This window comes from Brassica rapa, chromosome A07, assembly GCF_000309985.2.
Source record: "Brassica rapa cultivar Chiifu-401-42 chromosome A07, CAAS_Brap_v3.01, whole genome shotgun sequence".
NCBI classification, from domain to species: domain Eukaryota; kingdom Viridiplantae; phylum Streptophyta; class Magnoliopsida; order Brassicales; family Brassicaceae; genus Brassica; species Brassica rapa.
Window position 1 is genome coordinate 12,276,090 of NC_024801.2, and position 21,504 is coordinate 12,297,593.

Sequence of the window (21,504 nt, forward strand, 5' to 3'; positions counted from 1 at the left end):
GATCACAATCTACCTGAAAGTTGCATGAACGAATGGGCGGACTTGTTTAAAGAGTATTTGCCGGAAGACAATGTGTCTGCTGATTCTTATTATGAGATTCAGAAATTAGTTTATAGTCTTGGGTTGCCTTCGGAGATGATAGATGTCTGCATCGACAACTGCATGATCTATTGGGGAGATGATGAGAAGCTAGAAGTATGTCGATTCTGCAAGAAGCCACGATTCAAACCGCAAGGACGGGGACGTAATAGGGTACCGTACCAAAGGATGTGGTACCTACCAATTACAGACAGATTGAAAAGATTGTATCAATCAGAGCAGACTGCTGCAAAGATGAGATGGCATGCCGAGCATACTCAGACGGATGGTGAGATGACTCATCCATCAGATGCAAGAGCCTGGAAACATTTCAACAAAGTACATCCGGATTTTGCTAGCAATAGCCGGAATGTGTATCTCGGATTATGCACAGATGGATTTAGTCCGTTCGGAATGTCAGGGAGACAATATTCATTGTGGCCAGTCTTTCTTACGCCATACAACCTGCCACCGGAGATGTGCATGCAACGGGAGTTGCTATTCTTGACGATATTGATACCTGGTACGAACCATCCAAAAAGGTCCCTGGATGTTTTCCTACAACCACTGATAAAAGAGTTGAAGGATTTGTGGTCAACAGGGGTGAGGACGTATGACTGTTCAACGAAGACGAATTTTACGATGCGAGCTATGCTTTTGTGGACCATAAGTGACTTTCCTGCATATGGGATGTTGTCTGGATGGACTACACATGGAAGATTAGCTTGTCCATATTGTAATGGAACGACAGATGCGTTTCAACTGAAGAATGGTAGGAAGACAAGTTGGTTTGATTGTCATCGTCGATTTCTTCCCATTGGCCATCCTTACCGAAGAAACAAGAATTTGTTTAGGCACAAAAGGGTTGTGAGAGACACTTCTCCACCATATCTAACTGGAGAACAAATTGAAGCACAAATCGACTACTACGGAGCTAACGAAACAGTTCGTTGGGGTGGTAATTGGCATGTCCCTCGTAATATGCCTGATTCTTACGGTGTTCATCACAACTGGCACAAGAAGAGTATATTTTGGGAGTTGCCATATTGGAAGGATCTTCTTCTGCGACACAACCTCGATGTGATGCATATAGAGAAGAATTTCTTTGAGAACATCATGAATACAATATTGAATGTCCCAGGGAAGATAAAAGACAACATAAAATCGAGGTTAGACTTGCCGGATATCAGCTGACCCAACAGTCCACCGATGGATTACCCGTCACCTTATCCACACCTGAAGTGGATAAGCTTTACGAGGAGGTAAATTTTCTAAAATTTTAATTTTTTTAAATATTCATTTAATTTAACTTTAAATTTTTACTAACAAAATTTATTTTTTGTTTTTAAGGTTGTCCCTAAAAAAAAGGGACGGACGTTGGGGATTGGTTCCGTCAACGATGTTCCGATAGCGACATCGTCTTATGTTCAGCGACGGGATGATGAAGTCGCTCAGCTGCGTAGGGAGTCCGAAGAGCTGCGTAGAGAGTCTACTGAGCTGCGTAGAGATTCTACTCAGCTGCGATCTCGTATGGGTGGACTCGAGGGCTTCTTGGACGTTGTAGCGGCCACAAATCCGGAATGGGCGACTTTGTTGAGGACCATGCGACAACAAAATCCTATCCCAGGCCAGTCACCGACCGACGACTCACATGCCGAGGCGGATGTTCAGGCGAGGAGTGATGAATTCTACGAGGCGATTAATTAACGACCACCCAAGTTCTTTTTAATTTCGGTTATTGTATTATGAATTCAAAACTTATTTATAAATAAAATATTTTGGTTTTGATTTTTTTAGAATTTTAATTTCATTAATAATTTAAATAATTTAAATTATATTTATAATTATAATTTTTTATATTTCTATAAAATAATGAAACGAAGTAAATTCGTAGCTAATTTTGCGGCTTCTTTACGTGGAAGCTTAACGTGGTTTTTACGAGGAAACGTTTGGAAATCTATCAAGGTTTTTACGTTTTCTTTACGTGGAAAGTTTTCAAGGTATTTACGTCAATTTTACGAGTATTTATTTACGTGTGTCTTACGAGGAAAGATTTTCGTGGTAATTACGAGGAATGTTAGCGACGTCCTTACGAGGAATCTTTACGTGGTCTTTACGAGGAAAATTAGCGACGTCCTTACGAGGAATCTTTACGTGGTCTTTACGACGAAATATCCTCCTTCGCTTTTACGACGAAATTATTTCCTCGCTAACTTACGACGATTTAGCGAGGATATATGCGTTACGACAAACATATAACGACGAAACGGGTTTCCTCGCTAATTCGTCGTAACACTGCTTTTACGACGAATTAGCGAGGAAAACTGTCCTCGTAAAACTTGTGTTTTCTTGTAGTGTGTTCCCTCTGTTGAGAAACCAGATACATATACAACAGCCTCGGGAAGCTCTACATAATGTGTTTATATCATATTACTTACATAAGCGGACGCAAAGGAAATAAATTGCCAGGCGGTGGAAATGATTTGCTTCGCCTTCAAACAAAAAGAGTCTCAAATAGAAGTCAACGAAATTGATTTGCATAGTCAGTCTAGGAAAACATAGACTCATTTTACTTACATTAGCTACTTCCGGCTAAGTTTCCAAATATCATATTGCCAAGAACTCCAGCTCTGGGCTATCTACTCTTCTACATATTTTACGAAAAGAAAAGCACAAAAAATATAGCAGTAAAGAAAGTTTAAAAAATAAATAAATAAATATAGCTGTAGATAGAAAAACAAAACACATGGACACGTAAGAATTTTAAGATCATAGGTCGGGTCTTAGTACATGAACGGCCTTTGTATTATGGCAACAATGTGCTTCATTTTAAAAATTACATCTTCAATCTTTTCAAGTTGATTCAGGTCAAGCAATAACTAAAGGGACGCCAGCCATCATGAGAAAAGTATTGATATCGAGACCAATAAGCATAAAAAAAATCATGATAGCAGATAGCTTGAAACACCATGATTCTTTTCAACAATACCTTGTTTCAAGTATCTCTCAGTTGGTGTTAAAAGGTTTTCGTCTATTATTTGGCAGAGGAGACGGATACCATTTGAACGATACATGTCAATTTTGCTATTCATATCCTTCTTCAGGGAGGTTGTAACAATAATAACCACATAAAGACAAACAACTTATGAGAATCTATACCTAACTATTAATGTTAGGATTTTGCTACTAAGATAAATTACAGACAACAAACCTCATCAGCTCTTGGAGAAAATTCCTTCGTGATCAAGTAGAACCAGCAGTGGTCCTAGGTAGAAAACATGGAAGCATAAGCTTCCGGTTCTGTGAAAATATATTGTTTTCCAGCCAATAACTGGGTAGAAAACATGGAAGCATAAGCTTCCGGTTCTGTGAAAATATATTGTTTTCCAGCCAATAATTTCAACACTTCTCATAGTTCAGTTGGTTAAAGCTTGTGGTGAAAATACTAAAGATATCAAATTCTAATTTTCTAAGCAACATTTTGAAACATTATTATCTTTTTAATAAATCTTCAAAAAAATTTATGCTTCTGGCCCGTGTTGTTTTGGACCTTTTCTGAGCCGGATCTGAATAGAACATTTTTCCAAACCATTGTTTTTAAACTGAAAACTTTGTAACGAAATTAAAAGTTATTTTGTTTCAAACTGCACATGAAGGAAACTGAGAAAACATGGAAAACCTTAACTCCAGTAATATACACTACAAGAAAACAGCGGTATTCTGACGGACGTTCCGACGGAAAATGAATTCCTCGGAATATACCGAGGACTTTCCGAGGCAATTCCGAGGAAACACAAAATTTGGCTGCCTCGGAATTTCCTCAAAATATTCCGACGGAATTCCGAGGAAAATTCATCTCGTCGGAATATTCCGACGGAATACCGAGGAAACTAGTATTCCTCGGAAAAAACCGATGAATTTCGAGGAAATATTATAGACGTTAGAGAGCCGTTGGGGGATTTTAAAAATTCCGAGGAAATTCCGACGAACTAGCCGTTTGCATCGGAATTCCGTCGGAATTTTCTCGGACCGTCGGCAGGATTTCAACTATAAATACAAGCACCCCTCTTCCTCTTCATTCACTCCATATCTTCATCCTCCCTCTCACTTTCTTTACACACGAATTTGATTCATAAAAAACATGTCTTCTTCAAATTATTTTCGTTCTTGGATCGATCGACCTCATTTGGATCCGAACACGAGATTGCTTACGGAAGAATACCAACAAGGTATAACCGAATTCATGGGGTTAGTTCACCGACAACCGGAAGCAAAAACAGGCATGTTAAGATGTCCTTGCTCTAATTGTAAAAATAAAAAAGTTATTAAACAATGGGATGTTTGGACTCATCTATATTTGAGTGGGTTTACACGAAGTTACAAAATTTGGTATCATCATGGAGAAACTGATTATGAACATGGTAGTACTAGCGAACCTCAGCCAGCGGTTAGATTAGAAGATTCAATTAGAACGGATGTAGATTACGGTGTAGGTACTGAGCAGATGGTAAATGATCATTTTAGAGGGGAAGATTTACCCAATGCCGAAGCTAGGAGATTTTATGATATGTTGGATGCTGGAAAGCAACCATTGTACGAAGGTTGCAGAGATGGTCATTCAGCTTTATCATCTGCTACAAGATTGATGGGCATTAAGACGGATTATAATTTAGCTGAAGACTGTGTGGATGCGATTGCTGATTATGTAAAAGGTATTCTACCCGAAGATAATGTAGCTCCTGGCTCATACTACGAGGTTCAGAAACTCGTAGCTGGTCTTGGTTTATCGTATCAGGTAATAGATGTATGCAGAGACAACTGCATGATTTATTGGAGGGCGGATGAACAGCGGGTTTCATGCAAATTTTGTGGGAAGCCTCGTTATAAAGATACGAGTGGAAGAGTTACAGTACCATATAAAAGGATGTGGTATTTGCCTTTGACGGAAAGGTTGCAGAGGCTGTATCTGTCTGAACGCACAGCGCAACCAATGAGATGGCATGCGGAGCACTCAACAGATGGTGAGATCAGACATCCTTCAGATGCAAAAGCGTGGAAGCATTTCCAATCAAAGTATCCCGACTTTGCGTATTAGAGAAGAAATGTCTACCTTGGATTATGTACTGATGGTTTCAGCCCGTTTGGCAAGAGTGGAAGACAGTATTCTCTATGGCCAGTCATTCTTACACCATACAACCTACCCCCAAACTTGTGCTTGCGACGAGAGTTTTTGTTTCTCTCGATTCTCGTTCCCGGACCAGAGCATCCTAAGAGATCACTTGATGTGTTTCTTCAGCCACTAATATATGAGTTGCAACAACTATGGGCTCAAGGTGCTGAAACATACGATGTTTCGTATAAAAAAAACTTTCAAATGCGGGCAGTACTAATGTGGACAATAAGTGATTTTCCAGCATATGGTATGTTATCTGGATGGACAACGCATGGAAGGCTATCATGTCCATATTGTCAAGATAACACTGATGCTTTCCAACTAAAACACGGAAGGAAAACGTGTTGGTTTGACTGTCACAGGAGATTTCTACCACCAGATCATCCATATCGTAGAAGTAGGAATTTGTTTACGAAGAACAAGAGGGTGTTTGACAGTCCACCTCCGGAAATTCGTGGGAAAGATTTGAAGACACAACTTAGAGATTTTGGTGCAGAAAGGACGCCAGACGTCGGTGGACATGAGCATTTTCCGGTAGATGGTGTTGGAAACCTACATAACTGGCACAAAAAAAGTATTTTTTGGGATCTGCCATACTGGGAGGATCATCTACTAAGGGATAATTTAGTTGTCATGCATATTGAGAAGAACTTTTTTGACAATCTCATGAACACGATCTTTAATGTTCAAGGTAAAACAAAGGATAATTTGAAATCAAGACTGGATTTAGTCGATATATGTGCTCGTTCAGAACTTCATGTTGATGAGAGTGGTAGGGCTCCTTTTCCTATATACCGACTTGATGCAGCGGGAAAGGATGCGTTCTTTGATTGGATTTCAAACGATGTGGAATTTCCAAACGGTTACGCATCTAATTTGCGTAACTGTATCGACAGAAAGGAAGAAAAGTTTACTGGCTTGAAAAGCCATGATTGCCATGTAATGATGCAGCGCCTCCTTCCGTTTGCCTTCAAGGAACTATTACCACGAAATGTTCATGAAGCAATTGCAGGGATAAGTGGTTTCTTCCGCGATTTATGCACAAGATCAGTGACTCTTGAATGTATTGAAAATTTGAAGACTAACATAGCTGTGATTCAGTGCAACCTTGAGAAGATATTTCCTCCCTCATTTTTTGATGTTATGGAGCATCTTGTTATTCACCTGGTAAGAGAATTGGTACTTGGTGGTCCTGTGCAGTATAGATGGATGTATCTGTATGAGCGGTATATGTTCCATTTGAAAAAGATGGTGAAAAATTTAAGTAGGGTGGAAGGATCTATAGTCGCACAGATGATCAATGAAGAAACTTCAAACTTTGCCGAGTACTACTTTCCAGCAGAAGTTCAGACCAAAAACAGAAGACCTGCTCGGCATGATGATAGAGGCGAACGGGCAACATATCATTGGAAGGTTCCAGACATTTTCACAGACGTTGGACGACTTAGCGGAAAACCAAAGGACCGTCGACTTACTGATCAGGAGCGCAGTCATTTGCAAACATATTTACTCACCAACTGCGAAGATGTTCTTCAATATGAAAGGATTTTCATGGCAGAAAAGCGGTTAGAATATAGATACACCACAGAGGACGAACTAGAAGAAATGAAGCAGAGAGAATTTGGGGGATGGATGTTTACTTATGTGAGTGATGGTTTGGCCAGAGGTGAAACATTTGACGATTGGATACGCGAGATGGTTGTTGGACCAAACTTTGTTGTGAAGTCATATCCGAGATTTTGTACTCGAGGATATGCATTCACAACTCAGAAGAGGAGACGTTCGAGTACGACTTACGATGCTGGTGTTTGTTCTGCATCAGGAGATGATGTATAGTACGGACACATAAATGAGATTTTGGAAATCAAGTATTTGGGCATGGTTGGATTGCGCTGTACTGTTTTCTATTGTGATTGGCACGACAACACTCCAGATCGAGGTGTGAGAACAGATGCATTTGGTGTTACATCAGTAAAATCAAGACGGAAGCTGCAATATTATGATCCTTTCATCTTGCTTCTCAGGCCGATCAGGTTTGTTATATCAAGTACCCCCGGGTAAGGAACATAGATGATCCATGGGTTACTGTTACAAGACTCAACCCGAGAGGCCGAGTTCAGGGAAGTTCTGAGCTGGAAGACCCACTACAACCAAGCACATCCGGCAACTTAAGTGCAGCAGAAGATTTAGGTGGAGTTGGCCTTGTAGTCGATTTAACCGACTTCGGAGAGGAAGCCGCCGTTCACGTAGAGGATGAACCAGTGATTGGAGAGTTTCACCAAGATCCAGATTCAGATTCATCTGGTGATGACGACTCGGAAACAGACTAGCGTCGACCTTTTTTTTTTTTAAAAAAATATAAATACCGAGGAAATTCCTAGGACAGATAGGTTTTCCTCGGAATTTCTTCGGAATAGATCTTCTCGATTTAAAACCCTAAGTTCCTCGGAATTTCCTCAGAATTTTCCGAGGGAATTCCGAGGAAATCTTTATGTTCGTCGGCATTTCCTCGGAAAATTCCGAGGAAATTCCGAGGAACTTGGGGATTTGATTATAGATTCTTTTTCCTCGGATTCTCCTCGGAATTTTTCGAGGAAATGCCGACGAACATAAAGATTTCCTCGGAATTCCCTCGGAAAATTCCGAGGAAATTCCGAGGAACTTGGGGTTTTAAATCGAAAACAACGTTTTACGGATTGAATAACACGTATATAACCTTCATTAAGTGTCTTAACCAGATTATGATGTTTGGAACTAGGAACTTTGGTGTTTTATCCAATAACAAACACTTTTACGATTGCATGAACGAAAACCACACAACATAAGAGAAACACTTATACACTTTAATAAACGGTAAAGGGAATACTTACAATTATTTTTGAAATTGTGTTATTTCATGGTTTATGATCATCTATACAAAGAATCCTCAATGGTATGCATTATAATTGTATAAGAAATGAAATACGGCGAAAATAATCGATGTTTTAAAACCCCAAACCATGGTTCCTCAGAATTTCTTTGGTAATTACCGAGGGTATTCCGAGAAATCCTGGTTCCTCGGAATATTTTCATTTAACCGGGTAAACCAAGCCGCCAAATATTTCGGGAAAATTGAATCAAAGAATTCCGAGGAAATTCCGACGGAAATATAAAATATTTCCGACGAAATTCTGACGGATAGTTTCCGTCGGACGCCTCATAATATTAGGGCGAGCCCGATCTTCTTCCCCATTTCTCTCTTTCTCTCTGCGCCGCACAGTCTCTCCCTCTCGCGATTTCCGGCGACTCCACCGTTCTCTCTCGCGATTTCCGGCGAATCTCCCCTAATCCTCCCCCATAATCATGTAAGAACCCTATCCCACTCTTTTAGGTTTGATTTGTATGGTTTTTAAGTAGATTTGATGATTTTGGAATGAGATTTATAGATTTTGTTAGGGTGAATGGTAGATTTGTGTAAAATCGAGTTTGATTATGTATTTCACTTGATTTGAATTTTTTTTTTAGTTTTTATTAATTTTGTGGTTATAAAAATCGAATTTGTAATTATATATATATATTGAAAACGTTTTTTGTATATAAAATCTATTTTTGCATTTTAAATTCATTTATATATTTATTAAACATTTTTAAAATCTATAAAACTTTTTTTAAGATTAAAAATCATATATATAATATTTAAAATCATTTTTTTGTGGTTATAAAACGTTTTATGTATTTTATATATAAAATATAAATTTCTATATTTATTAAACATTTTTAATATTATGAAAACTATTTTTTGTAATTATTTAACATTTTAAATATTTTTAAAACCATTTTTCGTAATTATTAACTGTTTTTGGGATTTATTTAAACTATTTTTTAAATTTTTAAACTATTTTTTATTTATTAAAACTTTTTTTATTAATTATTAAACTATTTATATTTTTGTGATTAAAAACTATTTTTTTAACTATTTTTTATTTAAACTGTTATTTTTTAATTAAAATTATTAGAACTAATTTTTAAATATGTTTTTTTTTAATTTACAGGTCTAATGATGATCAGATCCGGCATCGCCAGCGTCGTAGCCGGGGTGGTATGGGGAGCCAGTCTCGGGGTTCTTCCAGCCATGTTCAGGATTCCGTTTCGCCCCACAGCTCATACCATACATCTCCCTCTCCATTACTCGCTCCTGCTGCTCCCGCTCCCGCTGCTGCACCCGCTGCTGCACCCGCTCCTGCTCCTCCGGGTCCTCCGGGAGTGATGAGTGTTGCGGAGTTGGTTCGACAGCCCGGTCGTGACCATCTTCCCTATCTCACTGAGTATCCACATGGACATGGTCAAACATGGTAATTTAACTTTTATTTTTTTAACTATTTTTTATTTAAACTGTTTTTTAATTAAAAATTTGTTTTATTTATTAGGTTCAACCGATCCGGGAACGGTATCAGCGCATGGATCAACCGTATGATGTACTCGGCCCTCGACAGGGGACATTCGACTTTCACTCACTTCCCTCTCGAGAAGCAGCATCTGTGGTTTCGTCAGTTTGTGGTAAGTATTCAAATTTTTAACTTATATTTTTTTATTTATTAAAACTATTTTTTGTAATTAATAAACTATTTTCTATATTTATTAGACATTTTAAATATTATTAAAACTATTTTTTGTAATTATTAAACTATTTTCTATATTTATTAGACATTTTAAATATTAGTAAAACTATTTTTTTAATTATTAAACTATTTTTTTAATTATTAAACTATTTTTTATTTATTAAAACTTATTTTGTAATTATTAAACTATTTTCTATATTTATTAAACTATTTTTTATTTATTAAAACTTTTTTTTGTAATTATTAAACTATTTATATTTTTGTGCTTAAAAACTATTTTTAAACTATTTCAGCAAGAATTCAACTGGAATTCCGATGATACGCTCTCTATCTATCACCATTTTGTCCATAAAGTTATGGACAACTATGGGAAGCAGATGTACGAGTGGAAGAAGAAGTGGGAAGTAAACAAGGTAGTTTTTAATTTATTAACAATTTTTAATTTATTAAACTATTTTTTAAATTATTAAACTTTTTTTTTAAATTAAAAGGTCACAAAGTCGATGAACGACACGGTCTGGAAGGAGTTGTGTGCGCATTGGGATAAAGAAGAGACGAAAGAAACTTCTTCCACCAACTCCAACAACCGCAGGAGCGACCGTAAAGGAAAGGGCATCTACAAGCATAACTTGGGTGCTCAATCTATTGCCACTCTGGCGGATCGCATGGTAAGTTCAACCGCTTTTTCTTCAATTATTTAAGTTTCAGAATTTTATTTTTTGTACATTTTTTTCAATATTTCTAATGTTTGTTTAATTTATTTTTTTCAAGACGGAAGAAAATGAGGGCGACCCGGTTGATGATCTCGCCCTTATGAAAAGGGCGTATACCAACAAGAAGACTGGCCAGATTGATGATGGTCTTGTGAGGGACGTGGTCGACCTGGTCCAAACTCAGGTGTATGACGAAGTGTCTCAGCTTCAAACCGATGATGACGATTCGACGGCCTCGACCAACTTGTCCCGGGTTCGAATCAACGAAATCGTTGAATCGGTAAGTTTTTTTTTTTTTTAAGTTCAATTTAATTATTTCTTGATTTTTATTTTATCATCAATTTATATTATCTAAATTTGGTTATTTATATTTCAGTCGGTTCCAAAGAAAAAGGGACGTTTGGTCGGTTTGGGTCGTCGCTCCCGGTCGGCTGCTCCTTCTTCTGCACCACCGGCATATGTTGATCCAGAAGTTCTTACGGCTCAGCTGAAGGACAAGGATGATCGGATATCTGCGTTGGAGACCCAGATGGCAGCTCAACAGGCGGGCTATGAGACCCAGACGAGGCTGAACGAGCAGATGATGGAGATGATGAAGAGGATGTACCCAAACGAGGTGTTCCCGAACATTTCAGACCAGTAGTTTTTTTTTTTACCAAAAACTCTGAATGTTTTATTTAACTTTGAATATTATCTACTATGTTTTAATGTTTTATGTTTTATTCAATTTTAATTTTAATTTTAAATTTTCGAATTTAAATTTTAAAATTTTTAATTTTTAAAAATAAAAATAATTTTTAAAAAAAATTAATTTTTTCGAAATTCCGAGGGAAAGCAGATCCTCGGAAAATTCCGAGGAACTTTAGTCCCTCGGAAAATTCCGAGGAACTTTTGTCCCTCGGAAAATTCCGAGGGAAACATGTTCCGCGAAATTTTCCGAGGAACTGAAATTCCTCGGAATATTCCGAGGGACTAAAGTTCCTCGGAATTTTCCGAGGGACAAAAGTTCCTCGGAATTTTCCGATATACATTCCGAGGAATATTTCGTCGAAACTTCCGAGGATTGGGCCATCGGAATTCCATCGAAATATTCCGAGGAAGATGTCCCTCGGTATATTCCGAGGAACCTTCCGACGAACTCTGTGTCCTCGGAGTTTCCTCGGAATTTTGTTTCCTCGGAATTCCGTCGGATATTTCCGACGGAATTCCGAGGAAATTTGATTTTCCGAGGAGATATTTCCGACGACTTGTTTCGTCGGTATGTCCTCGGAATAGCGTTATTCCGACGACATACCGACGATTTTTTCCCTCAGTATACCGCTGTTTTCTTGTAGTGATATATGAATGTCGATTTAAGTTGTTTTGTTCCATAAACATGTATCATGGTTTCAGATGAATAAAACTGAAACGCATGTAACCATAAAACAACCTTGGTTAAGTAAATAGATAAGTTTCTTGATGAGCTACCAAATTTCATTTGGAAACATCTAGTAAGATGCCACAAATATAGCATGCACATATAGAAAGGGAGAATAACAACAATAACAAAGAAGATGCAATCGTAAGACTTTAGTGTTTATCCGGAGCAATTTATAGTGTCAACTATGATTCGCTGCATTTAACAGGATGGCTTCCAATCGCCATGTTCATTTTCCCATTATGTTGACAGTGTTTTTTTTTACTAAACATGTTGACAATGTTATGTTAATAACAAAAAAAAGTAGTTCCAATCGCCATGTTCATCTTTTCATGTCTAAATAATTATTTTCCAAAAATCCACTTAATAAAGAAAAAGATAAATCCAAATATGTAAATTTTATGGTAAACGACATAATCTACTTAACAAAAAAAGAAAATTTTGATATTCAAAAAAGAAAAAAAAAAAGATAAGAGGAAACTTCAAAGCAGAGCGTATCTGTTTTTTTGGGTCAAAGTCTGACCGCATCTAAAGACTTTTAACTTGAAACACGAGCGTATCTTAAAACATTACTTTTGTACTTATAGTAGTCACTGAGGTGGATATGTAAGAAAACATAAAAAGGGCAAAAAGTATATTATATAATTTAATGATATCGAGATAAAGGGCTAAAGAAATTCTGGAAATTCACAGCAAAAGATAATGGGGGAAGATGAAGAAAACCCTAATCAGATCTACATAACTAACGATGTCGTGGAAGAAATACTTGTTAGGCTACCCTTGAAATCAATTCTCAGATTCAAAACCGTCTCGAGGGAATGGAGATCATTAATGGAGTCGAGGAGGTTCGCGGACAGGCGTATGAGTGTTCCAAAGAACCGAAAATTCTTGGCTGTCGGAAATCAAGCCCAATCCCGGTTCCAAGGAGACGAAGAGATCGAGATGGTTTACTTAGAGTGTGATGAAGCCACACGACCGTCGTTGACATGTGACGGTGTAGTTTGCATCCCGGAACCGAATTGGGTCAGCGTTTTGAATCCTTCGACCGGAGAATTCCTTAGATTCTGTAGCGGCCCCTTCCACTATGAGAACGACATGTTTACCGGTACGTAATTAAGTCTACTATAAATTTATTTATTTTCCTATCATATTAATTTTCAGGTTTTTGAAATTATCAGAAGTATGGTGGAGCGAATTCAATATAAACTCGGCGATGGGATTCGGTAAGGACGAAGTTACCGGGAAGTATAAAGTAGTGAGCATGTTGTTTGATCATAACCATTACCAGATTCTTGATGTTGACATTGGCCAATGGCGGAAACTGGTCCCGCCTCCTTACAAGGTTGATACGAGAAGGAAGTCGGCGTGTGTGAAAGGATCCATCTACTGGTTAGACCTTTTTGGTATATATAAGATACTAGCTTTCGATCTTCACACAGAAGAATTTCGGGATGTCCAGGTACTTCCTCCCCTTTTTCACTCGGCCGCAGCTCGGATAGTGAACCTTGATGATCGTCTAGCCATAGCTGACATCTGTATGATGAAACCTGGATGGAATCTAGAGATATGGATCATGGATGCACAAGAAGAAACATGGTGTATGACTTACTCCATAACTTTAGCACATAGAGTTATTCCAATGCACGGGAGAGTTATAGAGGAATGGTCAACGATGTTCACGCCATTGGCTGTTTCTAAGGAAGGGAGTCTTTTCTTCTATGACACTAAGAAGAGGTTGTTCAAATATGATCCAGAGACGGACTTCCTCTGTTGCCTTTCTTCAGATATTTGTGTTATCTCTCCTTTTGTCGAAAATTTGGTCCGTTTACATCCAGGATGTGTTCCGAAAACCCGGCCACCACGTGGGTGCCGCAATGGACGTAGCTGTCTAAATCAGGTAGCGGGCTCCCGGATATCTAAACAGATCAAACTGCAGATCCCTAATATTTTACTTACCTCTACTCTAGTGTCTCTAATTTGTTTTGGTTACAGTTATAGATATCGTACTTGAAACGCCTGGTCCTTGTTTGTTTTCATCTTACTCTTGTGATAAGCAATCTTTTGGATGAAGCGCATCCTATAACATCGTCTATCAGTGCTTCTCTCCTCTTCGTACTAGACACTGCACCTACAAAACCCAATTAGCTCAGGTAATCATCTGACAAAAAGGTTTAAAGTGTAGCCACTGTCTGTCAGTTTCATCAAAGAGACTTGACGATCAGTAACTATGGAGTTGGTGAAGAGAAGAAGGCAGAATGACGCTCTAATACATGCTTTCACATTATTCTAAAGATAATCTTACCATGTTTTCATACATGCCATGGCAGAAGATACTATTGTAAAGATCAACTTTGTAAACAAAATAGTTCAGATTTTGCGTATCTGAACCCTTGGCTTCAGCATGGTGATTAGAAGGTTCATTGAGCGTGTTACTGGCTGTTCCAGAGCCGCCATTTTCTGATGATTTTGCATCGTTGCTGGGAGATGAAAACAGGATGTCTCAAAGTGCAGGATCAGCAAAACAGCTGAGACCAGTATCATCAAACTTTTGACACCTGGCAAGTGTCCGCCGGGTGAACGCCAGCGCCGCTTGTCTTGTCACCTTGTGGACTTTATATGCTTTATTTCCCCGGGATGCCTGTTTTCAGAGTAACATCCATAACCTTCATATATGTCTTATCCCACAACCATTGACCCAAGTAGATTATGATAAAATGTAAGCATCAACTAGTTTATTACCATTCTTTTCTTGTGTGCTGTTTCCACAAGGTGGTCCATAGCAAGATGCTCAATTTTCCTGCATGTAAACATGAAATCTTAGCAAATATAACAGTTTAACTTGAATAATAATGAATCGTAAAAAGCCAAAAGCCAACCTTTTCTCATCATCTTTCCCCTTCTGGATGGTAATATTTAGCTTCTCGAGCTTTTCCTTCTTGTTTCGGATCTATTATTGGTCAATGATAGAATGTGAGAAAGGTTACTACGCGTCGATGATAATTTTTCAATGGGAAACAAAAAAATAACTTTTCCTAGTGACACATATATAAAGCGTGAATTATATGTTTTTCGTTTACCTGCTGATAAATGCTTTCCTTCAACTCCATAACATCTGTGCTCATAGTTTCTTCGGCCAGATCAGGCTGCGAATAAATAAAAATGAAAATAAGTGACAAAGTTTTTAAGAGTAATACGTGTTTTTTTTTTCCTTTCGTTCAAGTTCATGACAGATTAACTGAGTGGAAAAAACCTACCATTGCCTCAGGAAACACACCAATGCTCTGTAATTCCAGAAGAAGTCGCTCGTCCAAAGACATAAGCTGATACTGGGTGTCAGATACTGGGAAGTTGGGAATGTTCACTTCCCTAGCTTGCAACTGACCCAGGCCATTCGAAAATGTCTCACCACCGAGTGGCGCATCCGAATGTGAAAGATCATCATCCAACCACCGTTCATTGCTATGCGCAGATACAGACATGCCACCATTTCTGAAAGGGTTAAGACACACCACTCCTCTCACTGGAAAATCGGTCAAACAAACAACTCTTCGGGGTCTGAAAATCCCCGCTTGACTCTACTTCAAATTCCATTCTGTGTCTCTCTCTGAACTCGGTGTCAATATAGGTACATGAACCACTGTGAGAATCATCACTAGCGTAATGAAGGGACAGATTCTTCCCTCCATTGAATTGTACAACTTCTTCTCCATCGTCTTCCTCAATTAAGGCAGAAAGTACCCTCTTATACAGCGGAGTACTCTCATTCAACTTTCTCATGTCCAATCTCTCAAATGAAAGATCAAATTTACATGAAAGATGCGCTTCATCTTTACTCTTACTCTAAACAAGGACCACGCTTTTCAAGTACGATATCTATTACTGTAACCAAAACAAATTAGAGACACTAGAGTAGAGGTAAGTATTAAAAGATTGCTTATCATAACAGTAGGATGAAAACAGACAAGGACCACGCTTTTCAAGTACGATATCTACAACTGTTATAGTAAACTTCTTCAATATCAATTGTCACTAAACGTTTTTCGATATTGAGGTTAGATACATCAATGATTTGCTATCATAGAGATTAGAGAATGCTATGGTTTTGTGACTACTATAACACTTGTTCTCTAGTGGGAGGCCCGATCAGCACTCAAATCACACACGGAAAAGAACAGAAACATAACAGAACGAGAGGGGTAAAAAAGACAAAAATAAAATTAGAAGATTATCAGATAGATTATTTTTTCTATATTAAAACTAAACTAGATTTTGACCAAAGTTCGAGACTATTTTTATTTTATTTAATAGACATTATGAATTTATATATTTATGTAATTTCTTACAAAGTTAGTTTTAAATTTTTTTACATGATTTTAGGTGATAATATTTTGGTATCGGAAGAAGTTCTTGTCCGTACTATATAAAAAGATTTGTAACTAAATATTATAAATATTAATTAATTTAACATTTTAATTCTGCTAAGTAAATATATATATATTTGCATCCAAGTTAATACATCGAGCTTTATTTTTTAATGACATATTGATCTTTATTTATAAGACTTTTCTAAGTAAAGATAAACATTGTTTAATGAAAATAACAGCATAAATTGATATTTGCCATAATAGTAGTAAAATTGAATAGCATAGGAATTTTAAGTATAATTTAAAAATATATTTAGATCATGATTGGCCTAAATTTTATATAAAGAAATTCTCTTAAATAGCTATTTTTAAGTTTTTTGTCATAAAAATAGCCTTAAAATGACCAAAATAGCCATTTTCATTTTGAAACTTTTAATATTTATATTTTAATTTTTAAACCATAAGTCTAGATTAGTTATCCTTAAAGTATCAATTTATTTGTACCCTTTAATAAAACTTCTTTAGGCATTTCTTCACTGAGGGCTATTTTTGTGAAAATAAACTAAAAAAACTATCCTAGAAAATTTCTTTTTTATATATCTTAACTGATTCTTTTAAATACTTAAATTATGTATTTAAAATATTTTAATATGTGGGAGATTATTTTTTGGATTGAATCAAAATCTAGTATTTATTAATTGTTAATGTTATATGTTTTAAAAAAGTTTTGAACCTAGTTAAAAGGCTTAAAAAGTTAGGTTTCCGATCTACATGATTTATTAAAACAAAGTTATATATTTTTATAGAAATATATGAATACAATTTATTTATAGTTTACAACTTATTTAAGTTCATATATCTGAGTTTTATTAAAAAAAAATATTTGAGTTAGTTTCATTTTGTTAAAAGCGCATTTTTTATAAGAAAAATTGTTTTGAATACGATAAGTTGCAATACTTTTAAATAAAAATACAATGAGTTGTTAAATATAAAAAAAATTGTTTAGAATGCGATTTTATGGTAACCAAGTTTGAAATGATGATATTTACAACAAAACCATAAATAATAACTCACATATCAAATAATAAATTTTCCAATCGAGTTAACTATTTATTATTCTCATGGTCATAGACGACTCATAGTTATTATATCATATGTAGAAATGAAATCTCAATTTTGTCAAGTCAATATTTGTTAGGATTCCATGAAATGTCAAAATAAATATAAAAGAGGATATGCCAGATATGGGTAATATTTCTCCACAACCATTTACGTAAAAATATATTAATTTGTTGGGTAATATTTCACAAATATATATAGAAAAGAGGAAACACCATAGTCAATATACCTACAGAAAAAAATATAAAATCAGTTTTGCCAAAAAAAAAACAGAATTATGTGGGGATGGAGAAGATATAACATCTGTAATTACTAATGCGTGGGCAATATATCTTCTTCTTTTTTATAATATATAATCGATGGTATGTTTATATATAAGGAATCTATAGATTTTGTTGCCTAAAATACGTATGTAAATGGTGCCGAAGTGTGGTTGGTTTAAAAATATCTTCTTTCCGATTGGTTGAAAATGGCTGGTGAATTGATTTAAAAATAATAAAAAAGTAATGGTATGCTATTGTAAATAGAGTATTTAGGTTCTCTATACCTACAAAAATCCGTAATTAGCTATCTACCACCTCTTTGTTTTGTACACTGTTCACAATTTAGTAATCCGATTTTGCCCTCGTCCAGATTTTCCATTCTCTCTCTCACGTGTTCTTTGGTAATTCTCAGCCACACCGAACATATCTTTTTCATCTCTCTGTCTCTTTCTTTAACTATAACTCTGTTTTAATCTCTCATCCCTCCCTTCTGCTGTTGACATCTTCTTCTCCCAAACCTACTCTATGAAATCAAAAATGGAAACAACACCATCTCGACTGAGACAGTCCTCTGTTGCATCGAGGATTAATTTTTTCATGAAGCTTGTCGTCAACTTTCCACCACCGTGAATCTCTTCGGCTAGATATGTTCATTTAACGCAGCCCATGGCTCCAGTTAGTGTTTCTCTCTCGAAAAGATAGTATACGTAACTGCTTCGACGGGTTGCTTGCTCGAAGCCCGACACAATATGAAAGATTTAAAGATATTTTATGGTGTGTACTAGAGAGATATCTTTGACTCATGAGTTTGTAAAAGCGTGTGGACTTGTGGTTTTTCTTGATGATGACAACTTGAATCTCACATATTTTAGTTACGAGTAATTGTATCCACTTTATATAACAAAGTAGATTGGTGTTAACCGATAAATATTGGTTTAGTTGATACAAACTAGGTATTGTGATGATACAAATTTGGTTATTTGTTACCTAACCATATGTGCCGCTAACTAATAAATAATTGATAGGATGTTACAAACCATTAGCTGATACATATTTGATTAGATGTTACAAAACATGTTACCCCTTTAAGAAATGGTCGGTAAAATGTAAAAAAATAGCTTTTATTAACTGAAACATGTTTTGTTAGATATTACAAAATATGTTAACGGTTACTATGTAAATATAACTCGCTGCAAAACATGTAGTATGTTAATATACATTGATACATTCATTTGGAGCATACTTTCATAATGACAAATTATCCACTACCAATTCATATAACATTTTATGTTATAGTGTAGCATTTAACATTTTTGTTAGCATACTAGTAATTTATGCCCAAATTCTTCAATGTACCATGTGTTTTCTGGAAACCTACTGGAGAAGCTCATAAACTGGAAAAAACAAATTTGTGGGAACTTGGATCATTGTTCCATAACTTAGAGAGATTTTGGGAGGCACGTATTTTTTAGTCAATTATTCACTGGAATATAGCACATCTTGTGTCGATTGAATTTTTGTGACAATGGCGAGAACGAAGAGATGAGAAGGAGGTGCGTATGACGGCAACAAAATCAACAATGGTAAGTTGTAGAAAAGATATGGAGAGATGTGGATTTGAAGAGAAGTTGTCACTGTCGATGAAAAATGAAAGAGACTGATATTGTTGAATATGAAGAAGAAGATAAATGATGAAGATGGTGACGAATGCTTTCTCTTTCTTACTCTCACGTGGTCAATCAAAGGATAAAATGGTCAAATTGTCTTAAGTTTGCTACAAGAAATGTTAGTTTACATGTGTTAGGGTAGTTTCTTAATTTTGGTTCATATTAGGTATATTCAGCTAATTGACTTTTGTAAATAACTAAAAAAATTAAGGAGGATTTTTTAATAGTATAGATGACCAAATAACATAAGAAAATAATAATAGGGGCCCAATTTTGGGGGTATATTATGCTCTTGTCCAACTCTCAAAAAAACAATCTCCGGGTTACGAGATCCTAAAACTCGGTTTGGTTTTAATTTGTACCCGATTCAAAAGAACAATCAACGGCTCAAACATATCAAGATAAGTTTTTGAACGGTATATGAGATATCTTGATGAGGAATCGGTTCAAGGACTGAGGCCGAGAGAAGACCGGTGCGTGATCGGATCCTTTGAGCTCAAAAACCTTTTCAGGCGGGCTCAATTTGTGTTCATTGCCTCCTGAAGAGGAACCGATACAGCGTAATCCTTCATGGTTTTTATGTAGAACACGTGAAGCTTTTCACCAACCGGTGCGAACGGGATGGGTCTTATGTTTTTTTTTTTTTTTACTCAACAACTACTTCATATTGGCCAATTCAATGTCATACAAAAAGCTTCTCAGCCTCCACATAAGAAACTAACCACTTAGGCACAATAGAATACAACTTAGGGACAATGGACGTAAACGTAGTAGTCTCCTTCGCTATCCTATCTGCAACTTCGTTACCTCTCCTGTTATAGAACCTCACTTCAGAACCTGCTAACTTCGAAAGTAGGATGCTAATCTCTTGAACGATAGGCTTCATTCTTGGCCATGTCTCCTCCACACCATGTATCATCTTCACTAGCACTTGAGAGTCTGATTCAAAAATGACGTCCCTGTATCCAAAGCCAATCAATGAAGACACTGCCCATCTCAGAGCTTCAGCCTCTGCTTCTAGCGCTGACCCTACTTCCAGAAGTTTCTTTGCCCCTGCCCATAACATTCTACCCTCATGATCACGTAAGATCCATCCCCCACCGCCTACTCCATCTTCCTGTTTCCATGAACCATCAGTGTTGCATTTTAGGCGTGAGGTTGGGGGAGGATCCCAGCGTACAGTTTACTCTTCTGTTATGGGATTTTTCACCACCACTTTTTCAACCTTCACTCGACTATTCCATTCCTGTGCATCATCTCGTGCCTTTGCTATCGTGGCTACCGCTTGGTAATCCTTGCTTCTAAATAAAAGCTCATTCCTGTTCTTCCAGATTCTCCACAGTAGCCATGGAACTAAACCTTCTTCCATAATCTCCATTGGATACTCTTTTTTTAGATTTAAGATCCAATGTAGGTTGGAAAAGAATGAGTCGCTCCATTTACCTGCCGGCGGGATATGAACGTTAGTTTCGGCCCAGACCAGCCGTGCGAAATTACACTGGATGGGTCTTATGTATACCGATGCCAACGCAATGTCCTATACCAAAATGAAAGATTAGATTCAGTAATCAACCGAATTGTAACGGTTCGGTTTGTATTTACCTTTGGAGGGCTCTGATTAAATATAATTTTTTTTAAGCAAAGATCTGTCGAAATCAGCGGCGGTTGGAGGGTCTTTTTGCCGTTGGCGTACAAGAAGATCTGAGCTTGTTGCATCAGATCATTTGATCCCAGCTAAAAAATATAATGAATGCAATTAAAAAAGAGGATGATGAGCAGAAGACAAAATAAAGTAAAATGAAAAATGTACCTTTTGATTAAAGAGATCAAGAGTGCTTTGACCATTAGCCAGCATAACAGCAGAGATAAAGACAGCTTTAGAGATTTTAGTAGGAAACATCTCCATCGCATAAGACATACAATACAAGCCCCTCCAAAATCATGCCTCACCAAGATCACCTGTATTATTTATGTAACATGTTATGGTCTTAAATTAAACATGATCTAACCAGTACTGGATCTAACTGTTGTAATTAATGCTCAAAAAAAGGTTGGCAGTAGATGGTGACGTTGTTGGTGTCAATAGAGCTAACACCAGAACCGGTTAAGTCA

The 21,504-nt window shown here is 36.7% G+C and overlaps 2 protein-coding genes across 6 annotated transcripts; one reads left to right on the forward strand and one right to left on the reverse strand.

Moving 5' to 3' along the window:
* The first annotated feature begins 11,913 nt into the window (after window positions 1-11,913).
* LOC103829182 (F-box/kelch-repeat protein At2g43270) lies at window positions 11,914-14,723 on the forward strand. Of its 5 annotated transcripts, XR_004449429.1 has the most exons (4): window positions 11,914-13,084; window positions 13,158-13,876; window positions 13,972-14,032; window positions 14,202-14,723. XR_004449429.1 is itself a non-coding variant. In XM_009104843.3 (3 exons), the coding sequence occupies exons 1-3, from the start codon at window positions 12,682-12,684 to the stop codon at window positions 13,975-13,977; spliced, it is 1,128 nt and encodes a 375-aa protein (XP_009103091.1). In that variant the 5' UTR covers window positions 11,914-12,681; the 3' UTR covers window positions 13,978-14,723. The 5 variants fall into 5 exon arrangements, 3 of the variants coding, with proteins under 3 accessions (XP_009103091.1, XP_033131396.1, XP_033131395.1); XM_009104843.3 differs by having other exon boundaries at window positions 13,972-14,723; XM_033275505.1 differs by lacking the exons at window positions 13,972-14,032; window positions 14,202-14,723 and having other exon boundaries at window positions 11,915-13,084; window positions 13,158-13,438; window positions 13,542-13,770.
* Window positions 14,236-20,772, reverse strand: LOC103829180. Its single transcript, XM_009104841.2, has 5 exons — window positions 15,234-20,772; window positions 15,057-15,122; window positions 14,856-14,926; window positions 14,719-14,776; window positions 14,236-14,617 (listed from the first exon to the last, which is right to left on the reverse strand). Exons 1-5 carry the CDS (start codon window positions 15,456-15,458, stop codon window positions 14,480-14,482), a joined length of 558 nt encoding a protein of 185 aa, XP_009103089.2. The 5' UTR covers window positions 15,459-20,772; the 3' UTR covers window positions 14,236-14,479.
* Between the last annotated feature and the right edge of the window lie 732 nt (window positions 20,773-21,504).